General features: G+C 41.4%; 1 protein-coding gene across 1 annotated transcript in view; it reads right to left on the bottom strand.

The window, feature by feature from the left end:
* Positions 1–12451, bottom strand: part of LOC311016208 (uncharacterized protein) — a 250094-nt gene that overhangs the window by 27366 nt on the left and 210277 nt on the right. Inside the window, exons 14-15 of the mRNA XM_084013784.1 lie at positions 10634–12437; positions 9380–9553 (exon numbers count right to left, since the gene is read on the bottom strand). Coding sequence (XP_083869910.1) covers positions 9380–9553; positions 10634–12437 — 1978 coding nt within the window. The remainder of the gene's footprint in view (positions 1–9379; positions 9554–10633; positions 12438–12451) is intronic.

The following is a 12451-nucleotide window of genomic DNA, read 5'->3' as shown; positions in this document are numbered from 1 at the left end:
ATTTAAACCCAACCCTTTCTTTTAACTCTGCTGGACATTTACCTGAGATCATTAGTCAAGTATCCTGACATTTTTCCATATTCACTAAGATTCTCCAACAGGGCTGGAATCGATAGGGATGGTTAATTTAAAAGTGATAATAAATCATCTGCAAACAGTGATATTTTATGTTCCACCCCCCCTTCATCCCTTATTCCCAATATTTGATTGTTTTGTCTTATTGATTCGGCCAATGGTTCAATACTTAAAGCGAACAACAGTGGACTCAAACAATCACCTTGTCTGACTCCTCTTTTGAGGTAGAAGAAATCTGAGCAACATCCATTAATTCTGATCTGTGATTTGGGGTCTTTGTAAATTATTTTTACCCATTCTATAAAATTCTGGGGGAATCCAACAGCTGATAAAGTCTGGTACAAAAAGCTCCATTTCACTCTATCGAAAGCCTTCTGGGCATCGAGACTAAGCATCATAGAAGTCTGAGATTTGGATTTTGTACTTGAAATAATATTTAATATTCTCCTAATGTTGTTTGCTCCCTGCCTCCCGCTAATGAACCCAGTTTGGTCTATTTTAATTAATTTAGTTATATATTTTTGCATTCGTTTTGCCATTATGCTTGTAAGAATCTTTAAATCATTGCAGAGTAAACTCACAGGTCTATCCTTCACACAGAGTTGGATCTTTTCCTTCTTTTTGCAAGACTGATATGATGGCCTCTGACCATGACTTAGGTGGGTCCCCAGATGTTAGAGCATAATTAAATACTTTGTATAACACAGGTGTTATCTCCTCTCTAAAACTGTTGTAGAACTCTCCTGGAAATCCATCCGTCCCAGGTGATTTATGATTTTTAAGAGTTTTGATAGTATCCAATATTTCCTGTGTAGAAACTGGCCTAATCATTTTGGATGCCTCTTCTCTTGACAGGGTTTTTTAAGAAAGGCTTGTGTGTCATTATCATTGTGGTCAGATTGTGAGTCATCATATAAGCCTTTATAATACTCTGCAAAGGCCTCTGCAATTTCTTTAGGTTTTACTATAGTTTGTTTATATGTGGTGTGTTTTATTTGTGATATTATTCTATTTGTTTGGGCCTTTCTTAGTTGGAATGCTAATAAGCGACTAGCTCTATTACCCATTTGGTAGTATCTCTGGCTTGTAAAACGTAGAGATCCTTCTGCTTTAAATGTTAAGAGTTCATCTAATTTCCCTCTGATTGTTTTTAAATCCCAAAGTATGGATTTATCTGATGTTCTTTTATGTTCCATCTCTAATTCTTAAATCTTATTCTCCAATTGTCTTTGTTTTTTTAGTCGAGCTTTCTTCATTCGAGATGATATTTCTATTATTTTCCCTCGTATCACTGCTTTCCCTGCTTACCTCCCCGTTATCATTCATTTGAAAGTATTCCTTTAAATTCTGCTTTATTTCTTTTATTACACTGTCACTCGACAGAATAGACACATTCATCCTCCAATATCTGAAAAATTGCTCATTACCTAGATCTATGGTTAGGGTAACAGGTGCATGGTCACTTATAGTAATATTTTCTATTCCACATTTCAGTACTTTGTGTATATGTTGCTGTGATACATAAAAAAAATCTATCCTCGAATAGCTACCATGCGGGTTTGAATCAAATGTATAGTCCCTCCTCTCTGGATTGTTATCCCTCCATGGATCAGTAAGACTGAGCTCTTTAGGCATGTTGTTCAATACTGTAGATTTTCTCATGCTTGGTCCCTGATCTGGGGGAAACCTGTCTAATCTGCCACTTTGTATTGTGTTAAAATCTCCCCCCATCAGTAACATCCCCTTTGCTTCACTGGTTATTACTTTAGCTATCTGATTAAAGAATGTGTCTTTCTTCTCATTTGGGGCATATACATTTAGTATTGAAATAATCATGTCTCCGGCTGCACGGTGGTGTAGTGGGTAGCACTGTCACCTCACAGCGGTCGGCCCGGGTTCCTTCTGTGTGGAGTTTGCATGTTCTCCCCGTGTAAGCGTGGGTTCTCTCTGGGTTCTCTGGCTTCCTCCCACAGTCCAAAGGCATGCAGGATGGGGATAGGTTCATTGGTGACTCTAAATTGCTTGTAGGTGTGAATGGTTGTTTGTCTCTACATGTCTCCCTGTGATAGACTGGCGTCCTGTCCAGGTGAACCCTGCCTTCGCCCAATGACAGCTGGGATCGGCTCCATCCCCCCCGCGACCCTGAATACAGGATAAAGGGTCATTCTGTGCCAACTCAGCCACCCATGTACATGACACCTCTCAGATTTTGCTGAAAAGCGGTGAAAATATGCCTTATGTTACCAAACGAGGGAATCTGAAGCTTCAGGTCAATATCTCAAACGGTTTGCCCGTGGCGTCCATTTGAATTTCAAGTGCCACACCCCTTTTTGACACATTGGAATTTCGCATTTCATTTGTTGGCATTTTTGGAGGCCCATAACTTCTGTTCTAATAGTGATAGAAGGCTGAAAATTGCTCTGTTAGTTCATTGTAATGTGTACTACACAATTCTTCAGGCAGAATCAACATTCCTTACTGTTTGAGGTGGGTCACCAAAGTCCAATTCTTTTTCGACGGCCAAAATTATTTTTCACTTTTTGGGTGCTCCTAGCACCACGATGAATAATCATATTTATTCTAAACAGGATTATTTGTTAAACTGGGACCTTTGCTCTTGGTCATTTGGGGATCCAAATATGGGGTTCCAAAAGAGTCACCTCTGCCCGGGAGGGTTTTTGGACCCCCATAAATCCCCCACCAGTGGTACCATACCCTTCAAATTAATTTTGGCAAGAGCAAAGGTCCCAGTTTAACAAATAATCCTGTTTAGAATAAATATGATTATTCATCGTGGTGCTAGGAGCACCCAAAAAGTGAAAAATAATTTTGGCCGTCGAAAAAGAATTGGAGTTTGGTGACCCACCTCAAACAGTAAGGAATGTTGATTCTGCCTGAAGAATTGTGTAGTACACATTACAATGAACTAACAGAGCAATTTTCAGCCTTCTATCACTATTAGAACAGAAGTTATGGGCCTCCAAAAATGCCAACAAATGAAATGCGAAATTCCAATGTGTCAAAAAGGGGTGTGGCACTTGAAATTCAAATGGACGCCACAGGCAAACCGTTTGAGATATTGACCTGAAACTTCAGATTCCCTCGTTTGGTAACATAAGGCATATTTTCACCGCTTTTCAGCAAAATCTGAGAGGTGTCATGTACATGATACCCCGATTTTGGCTGTTTTCACATGGAATGACCCTAAAGCGGTAGACAATGGATGGATAATCATGTCTCCTATAGATCCTACAATCATTACATATCATCCAGTATTATCCTTAATCTCTTTTTCAACCTTAATTGGTGTACCTTTATCAATTAAAATAGCTACCCCTCTCCTTTTGCCATATGTGGCATAAAATACCTGGTTCACCCATTCCCTTTTTAATTTTGTATGTTCGGTGTCTGTCAGATGTGTCTCTTGTAGTAAAGCTATTGAACATTGTAATTGTTTTAGTTGGCTCAGTATCTTTTTCCTCTTAATGGGATGATTCAGACCGTGTACGTTGTATGACACAAGATTAAGCTTATTCATATTATTTCCAAATAAGACCCACAAGCTCTATACCTCAAACAAAAGTAAGAAATTAAACAAAACCTTGCATAATAAAGAAAACAAGAAATGTACATCTCCATCAGAACCAGAACCCATGTAAAACAGGAACATGAACGTGTGTCTTCCAAAAGTCCCATCATCAGAGAGTCGTGGCATTTTCTCTCTGGGGAAAAAGCACTATGTGCAACCACAACCTAGGGTTGTGAAGAACTCAAACTTACAAATTCACTCTTCATAAAACCAATATTTCTGTCAGTTTAACAAGTAGTGCATAAACTAGCTTCGCTCATATTCACCAGACCCTGTAGTGAAGGCAGATACAAAAAGTATTACCTATTCTTAACTGTCCATTATTACACCTCACCTTTATTTTATTGTTTTGTTCTTACGATATCAGTAGAGGTGTTGAGTTTACTCCATGAGGGCATGTACGTCTTCTTCTGTGATGTGGGGCCATCTCCGCCTTCCTCTCTGTCCTGTCGCCGCGGTCCAGCTGCTCTGCGTCATCATCCTCTGCAGCCTCTCCGTCCTGTCTTCATCCACCTCAATCCCCATGTCCTTTAACACAGGTGCTGCCTCCGTTAGTGTGGCAAAGGTCTTTGTCCCTGAGTCCAAAAACACTTTAAGCTGGGCTGGGTAGGGGGACTGTGCCTTCACGTTTTCCTCCTTCAGCTTTTTGATGACATCCCTCACCTGTTTCCTCTTCTTTTGAACCTCCGTCGTGTAGTCTTGATTAAAGTAGATGGTTTGTCCCTCGTATGTAGTCTTCTGTTTCCAGGCTTGCCGTATCACATATTCCTTAACTTTGTAATCCAAGAAGCACACAATGATCGCTCTCGGCGGGGCCGCGCTGTCCTTGGGTTTAGCCGCCAGTGACCGGTGCGCCCTCTCGATGCGTATTTCTATGTCGCCTGCGATTTGGATTTTGGACTTAATGAGTCCCGTTATGAAGTCTATGGTGTCGTTCTTCTCTGCGCCCTCTGGGATGCCGTGAATCCATATTTTGTTGCGTCTCATTCTTGACTCCAGGTCATCGCACTTACCACATAGTTTGGCCGTTTGCTGGAGTAGGAAGGCGGCTGACCGCTCCAGTCGCGTCGCCCTGTCCTCTGGATTTCCAATTCTTTCCTCCATGTGTCCCGCTCTTTGCTCCAGGGATGCCGTTCTTTCCATAAGCTCCTTCATGTTCATTTCTAGTCATAGCTCTCTTGTTGTCACCTGCTGCTTCGGCATGTTGCTGTCTGAATTTGTGCAGCTCCATTAATATAAACGAGTCATGTTCGCTGCTAGCCGACTCTAGCCGCTCCATATCTGGGCTCACTCCCTCCACCGACTCGGTACAACTTGCCTTTGCACCGTCCTCCTCTCCAGGCTTCCCTATCTTAACCATAAACTTTCCACAAACTTTGTTCGTCGACTGATTTCCCAGGTTTCCGTACTTTCTGCCGATTTTTCTTTAGTTAATGGCTAGTTTTAATTGGTTTTCTTTAGAGCTACTTTTCCCGCTGCTGACTACAACATGACGCCACTGGAAGTCCTCGTGACAAGAATATTAGTTCATTTCATATAAACTCAATAAACTCAACTGTACAGAAAGTGGTTCAAACTGGCTCCACCTTGACAGCAGAGACAGTCTGGTGTTGTAGTTCAGGCTCACATGTTCATGGAGTGACGTTCACAAACGTAGACTGACGTTTGCAACAGCATTTATAAACACCAGGTGGATTTATAAAACTATTAAAACATCGAACGGCAGGGAAAAGATAAACAAGAGGTTTGGTTTTGACAAAAGTTTTGTTTTGTTTTGGGTCATTCCATGTCATTTCATCAAATTTCTGAAAATCTTCCCACTTGACCATCTCAGAATGTCACGAAAAAATTCAAGTACAAAGACACACTTTTTAATAGGAAATATCCAAAATATTAGGTCTCTACTGTCAACAGTTTTCTCATGAAACATCATTGAATGAAGGGTAGTTTAGATGGTTTTTGGCATCATGCTCTGAAAAGCCATTTTTAAACAGCAATATCTGGAAAACTATCTCACCTGTGGCCTTCAAATTCAACAGTGTATATCTGTTACTAATAGCCTCCAGACATGGAATATCAGGGGTGTAGCTCAATGATAACCTAGTATGGTAGGTACTTAAATTGAGGCTTGTTGAAATAAAGTAGTACATTTGAAGAGTGGCTGAGCTCCCATTTTTGCAGATAAAAGACTTCTATCACTTCTGCCTCTATCTCTGGTGTTAGCTTAAACATTCTACAAAATATGGTTTCTCTCAGATGATTAGTTTCACAGATATTAAGGCTCAAAAATGGAAGTGAACACATCTTTGCCCAACTTCAGAGTCATATTCCAAAAAACTGACAAGTATCAGGTCCAAACTTACTTTTTTTTAAAGATCATATTCTTGTTAAAATCATATTAAAAAATCGGGAGGGTGTTTTGCCTCATTTTGTCGCAGTGATTTTTTAAAATCCTGATATTGGTGGGGTTTTTGTGGCCGTTTTGGGTACTGCATGTCCTAATATTCTACTAGTAAACATCACAGCAGGGCAATTCAATTGTGTTTTTTACCATTTACCAAAGACCTACATAGTGGGGAGGTCGGACTGTCGGAACCGACGTAGCTCACGGGCTCTTCTTCCGGTCGGGAGATTATTTAAGGACGGAACGGAAGCCGGGTACATCCTCTCCCTTTGATTAACGGCGCGACGCGGAAGTATTGACAGCAGCGTGACAGACGGCAGGCGATTGTTTGCGGTAGGTTCGTAGTCTATCGCTACACTAAGTGTAAATAAAGAGCACACGAAAAAGACGTTATAAAAACCATGTGCATGTGTTCCCGTAGAGCCCAGGTCGAGTTCGGTCAGCGTGGCCGCCGTAAAGGCACGGCCTTTAATTCCTCTTGGACAAGGTACAGCACGTTGTGTATTTTTATACTCATGTTTGTAATATATCGTTTGCTAAAATATGCCTCAAGGTGATCTGATATGCATGTATTGTTTATTCTTGCAGGGTCTCATGTGTCTTTTGACGGTCGCTGTTTTTTTTCCCATACTCAATGTAGGCTACTGGGCCCTTTTTGTTTAATTTGTTTTGGTCATTTTACTTGTTTTGTTTCTTTTGTTTGTTTTTCTTATTGACATTAAGTTAGGTTGGGCAGGTGCAATGTGTCACTCTGAATAAGGTGTAAGCCTAAATCGTAGCCTGGTTGAGCGAGCATCATAGACTTGCTGTTATTTTAGTGAGGCCCTCTTGTGCGCTCATAGCTTGGTGGCAGTGTGTGGAACTCTGCATATAGTGTGCCGTGATTTGTGTGTGTGTGCAGTGATATCTTTTGCCCTTTTGGGTCGCAGTCTTTTTTTGCCACATGTGCGTTGGGTCCTAAATATAATTGCAGCCTTTGAACTCCTGTTATACCAGTACTATATAGACTAGTTGCACTAGTGTTTAACGAACTGTCCAGTTTATTGTCTTAACTAGCCTGTGTATATTGCCGAGATTAGGTTTGCCCCCCCTTTGACTAACTGTCCAGCTTATTGTCTTACTAGCCCTGTGTATATTGCACAGGTTAGGTCTGCCAAGATCTTGACTAATTGTCCAGCTTATTGTCTTACTAGCCCGCGTATATTGCACAGGTTAGGTCTGCCAAGATCTTGACTAATTGTCCAGCTTATTGTCTTACTAGCCCACGTATATTGTACAGGTTGGCCCTGCCACGACTTTTGACCAATTGTCCAGTTTATTGTCTTAATTAACAAGTGCCGGGTAATGTAATTCGCTACTGTGTAGCTTAAGACGGTTTTAATTAGGATATATTAAATTGTGTTTTTATCAGTTGTTGAAAATAAAAGTTGTTATATTTTTGGAGCCATCGGCCTCTCGTCTTGTTTATTCCGGACTGTACCTGACTCTAAGTGGTGATCTAGAGTGCAAGTCCATAACGGATTGGTCCTTATGGCCCTTTTTCATCACTACATACATAAGACTAAATGCTACTGATAAATTTAGCCTTACGAAAACATTAAAATGTAGCACAGTTGTAGTTACAGAGGCAATAAGTCCTTGAATGTGAGTTAAACATGCTGAAAGCAGCTTTTAATGTCTTAAACTATGAACAACATAGCATAATATTGAAGACTGTACTTTTTGTCATACTTTAAGTACATACATTACACAACCAAATCAAATAATCTTAATTTGAGCATAAAGATTTTACATTACAGTAGAAAAGTCTCCAAAGTTTGATATTGAATAACAGTTTGTCTCTATGCTCACTATGAGACAATATGTGAGTTGTGTGTATGATCAGAAATGGTGGATAGGAAGTATCAGAGATGTTTCAGATGAAGATGTATTGGTTCAGTTCATGCACCCACATGGCCCTGCCAAGAGTTTCTACTGGCCAAGAAGAGAAGACATGTGCAATGTCCCACTGCAGCATAGAATTGCAAGATTTGACGTTCCCTCTACAGAAACTGGGCGCATGTATGCCATCAAAAAAGATGAGCACAACAGAGCAGAGATGTACATTAGACATTTGTAAAGTGACTGCCAAATTAATGAATGTGACGAAGGAATTGGATCTAAAAGATGAAAAATGTGTGATCCCTCACAGTGAGCATAGAGAGAAACTGTTATTCAATATCAAACTTTGGAGAATGTTCTACTGTAATGTAAAATCTTTATGCTCAAATTAAGATTATTATTTGATTTGGTTGTGTAATTTATATACTTAAAGTATGACAAAATGTACAGTCTTCAATATTATGCTGTTTGTTCATGGTTTAAGACATTAAAAGCTGCTTTCAGCATGTTTAACTCACATTCAAGGACGTATTGCCTCTGTTTTCGTAAGGCTAAATTTATCAGTAGCATTTAGTCACATATAAGTCTTTGGTAAATGGTAAAAAACACAATTGAATTGCCCTCCTGTGATGTTTACTAGTGGGCTGTTAGGACATGCAGTACCAAAACCGGCCACAAAAACCCCACCAATATCAGGATTTTAAATTGAGGCAAAACACCCTCCCGATTTTTTAATATGATTTTAACAAGAATATGACCTTTCAAAAAAAGTAAGTTTGGACCTGATACTTGTTGTCACTTTTTTGGAATATGGCTCTGAAGTTGGGCAAAGATGTGTTGACTTCCATTTTTGAGCCTTAATATCTGTGAAACTAATAATCTAAGAGAGACCATATTTTGTAGAATGTTTAAGCTAACACCAGAGATAGAGGCAGAAGTGATAGAAGTCTTTTATCTTCTTTCATGTCTGGAGGCTATTAGTAACAGATATACACTGTAGAAATTTTGAAGGCCACAGGTGAGATAGTTTTCCAGATATTGCTGTTTAAAAATGGCTTTTCAGAGCATGATGCCAAAAACTGTCTAAACTACCCTTCATTCAATGATGTTTCATGAGAAAACTACTGACAGTAGAGACCTAATATTTTGGATTTGTCTATTAACAAGTGTGTCTTTGTACTTGAATTTTTTCAGGACATTCTGAGATGGTCAGTTGGGAGGCATTTGATGAAATGACACGGAATGACCCTTTTGTTCTTTTGCTGGCAAGTCGTTAGCAGCAGAAACAGTATTTCATCAGCCATGTTAACAGATTAGTAGCAAACGTGTCTTTTTAGGAATACGTGAATATAAATAACTGAATATTTGGTGCATGTAAACACATCATTGAAAGCTTCATAGGTAAACTTCTCAAAGTAGTTGAATCTGACCTGAGAGTTTCCAGTCGACAGTGTGGACTCTCCAGGCCAGCAGACAGCAGCTTCACTCCTGAATCCTGCAGGTCGTTGTTACTCAGGTCCAGGTCTCTTAGACTGGAGGACTGGGAGCTGAGAACTGAGGACAGACCTTCACAGCTTCTCTCTGAGAGGTTACAGCCACTGAGTCTGAAGAGGAATCAGAAATTAGTGATGAAACAATTACAAACAACTGTTCATCCCCTCAGGTTCTAACTGACATTATTATCATAATGAAGTTAAATGATGTTTAACATGTTTGTTCATCAGGTTATTGTTGCAGCTGGGTGGTGTATTAGGCTCCATGGTGAGGTTAACGTCACACTGTGCCATCTGTTTATTTCTGTCTGACTCTTCTTTCAAGACTCTCACTGACTCCGTTTCACCAATCAAACGCAGCCAGGCAGTCACATGACGGCACACAAACTCTCCACGCCCAGTTATAGATAGAACTCTTTTAACGTTTTTTAATTCTAAATCCTTGTCATTCAGAGACAAATGTGCATAAATATGCAAGTGTATGTGCAATCATTTATGGAGGAGTCACAATATACCGCCCACTTTTTGAAATCCCCCGACTTTTACCGTCTAAAGTCAGTGAATCTGTCGATCCTATTTAAGTTTCACTTTCAGTTGTGAATCAGTTCCTTTCTGAATGTTTCTGATGTGAGATTCTGTTTGTAGCTGCTCATCACGCAGATTCTTGTGGGTCGAGTCATTCTTATGTCGACAAAACTCAGAGAACAGTTGGAATAAATGTCTTCGACGTGACTATCCATCACTGTGTGTGTGTGTGTGTGTATGTGTGTGTGTGTGTGTGTCTGTGTGTGTCGGTGAAACAGACAGAGAGGAGAGACGCTGGATGAAGCGGTGAGCTGTGTTTTTTCTTTTCTTTCAGCTGAGGTGACAAACGCTTCATGTTAGAGAAAGCATTGATTTTTATGTAACTGGGGGGGTTAGCTGCCCTTCCAACGTCTATGCCTCCTGTTAGTCTCTCAGATCACCAGGTGCGGGGCCACAATAATCAGAATTTACTCAGAAGTTACTCAGTACTCGAGTAGTTTTTTCACTAAATACTTTCTTACCTTTAATCTTAAGTAACTATTTGGAACTACTTTTTACTTCTTTACCTTTTGCAGTTGGGAAAACCAATCAAATGGTTCAGAATGCAGATAGAACCTTGTAATTCCAAGATGGTTTGTTGTTTTCTGAATGAAAAACTATATTTACAGAGCTTTGCTGGAGGCTTGGACCACCGGCAGCAGCCTCAGAAGAGCCTTCTCTGAAGCAGAGTATTCCTTCAGGTCAAACACGTCCAGATGTTTTTCTGATGACAGTAAGATGAAGACCAGAGCTGACCACTGACCAGGAGACAGTTTATTGGAGGAGAGACGTCCTGAAGTCAGATACTGTTGGATCTCCTCCACCAGAGAACGATCATTCAGTTCATTCAGACAGTGGAACAGATTGATGCTTCTCTCTGGAGACAGATCCTCATCAACCTTCCCCTTGATGTACTGGACTGTTTCCTGATTGGTCTGTGAGCTACTTCCTGTCTGTGTCAGCAGACCTCGTAGGTGTTTCTGATTGGTCTCTAGTGACAGACCCAGAAGGAAGCGGAGGAACAGGTCCAGGTGTCCGTTTGGACTCTGTAAAGCCTTGTCCACAGCTCTCTGGTGCAGATGTGTTAGTTTAGGTTTGTGTCTGGAGACTTTAGACCACCAGGAGGTTGTTTGTTTTTCTGCCATCAGATTGACACCAGAGTTGACGAAGGTCAGATGGACATGAAGAGCAGCCAGAAACTCCTGAACACTCAGATGGACGAAGCAGAACACCTGGTCCTGGTACAGTCCTCTCTCCTCTCTGAAGACCTGTGTGAACACTCCTGAGTACACTGAGGCTGCTTTGATATCGATGCCACACTCTTTCAGGTCTGGTTCATAGAAGATCAGGTTTCCTTTCTGCAGCTGCTCAAAAGCCAGTTTTCCTAGAGACTTAATCATCTCTCTGCTCTGTGGACTCCAGTGTGGATCCGTCTCAGCTCCTCCATCATACTTGACGTTCTTCAGTTTGGACTGAACCACCAGGAAGTGGATGTACATGTTGGTCAGAGTCTTGGGCAGCTCCCCTCCCTCCCTGGTCTTCAACACGTCCTCCAGAACTGTAGCAGTGATCCAGCAGAAGACCGGGATGTGGCACATGATGTGGAGGCTCCGTGAGGTCTTGATGTGGGTGATGATCCTGTTAGCCTGCTCCTCATCTCTGAACCTCTTCCTGAAGTAGTCCTCCTTCTGTGGGTCAGTGAACCCTCTGACCTCTGTCACCATGTCAACACACCCAGGAGGGATCTGATTGGCTGCTGCAGGTCTTGTGGTGATCCAGAGACGAGCAGAGGGAAGCAGTTTCCCCCTGATGAGGTTTGTCAGCAGCACATCCACCGAGGTGGACTCTGTAACATCAGTCAGGATCTCGTTGTTGTGGAAGTCCAGAGGAAGTCGACACTCGTCCAGACCGTCAAAGATGAACGCAACCTGGAACTCTTCAAACCTGCAGATTCCTGCTTCTTTGGTTTTGGTGAAGAAGTGATGAATGAGTTCCACCAAGCTGAACTTCTTCTCTTTCAGCAGGTTCAGCTCTCTGAAAGTGAATGGAAACGTGAACTGTATGTCCTGGTTGGCTTTGTCTTCAGCCCAGTCCAGAGTGAACTTCTGTGTTAACACTGTTTTCCCGATGCCAGCCACTCCCTTTGTCATCACTGTTCTGATTGGTTCATCCCTTCCAGGTGAGCCTTTAAAGATGTCTTCTTGTCTGATGGTTGTTTCTGGTCTGTCTGGTTTCCTGGATGCCGTTTCAATCTGTCTGACCTCATGTTGGTCATTGACCTCTGCAGTCCCTCCCTCTGTGACGTGGAGCTCCGTGTAGACCTGATTCAGGGGGGTTGGGTTTCCTGCTTTAGTGATGCCCTCAAACAAACACTGGAACTTCTTCTTGAGGTAAGACTTGAGTTTAAGTTGGTACACTGCACCAGCGGTTCCTGGATAAACAACA

The sequence above is a fragment of the Eutrigla gurnardus genome (assembly GCF_963514095.1).
Source record: "Eutrigla gurnardus genome assembly, chromosome: 7".
Classification (NCBI taxonomy): Eukaryota; Metazoa; Chordata; class Actinopteri; order Perciformes; family Triglidae; genus Eutrigla; species Eutrigla gurnardus.
This window is presented reverse-complemented; position numbering and strand designations above follow the sequence as displayed.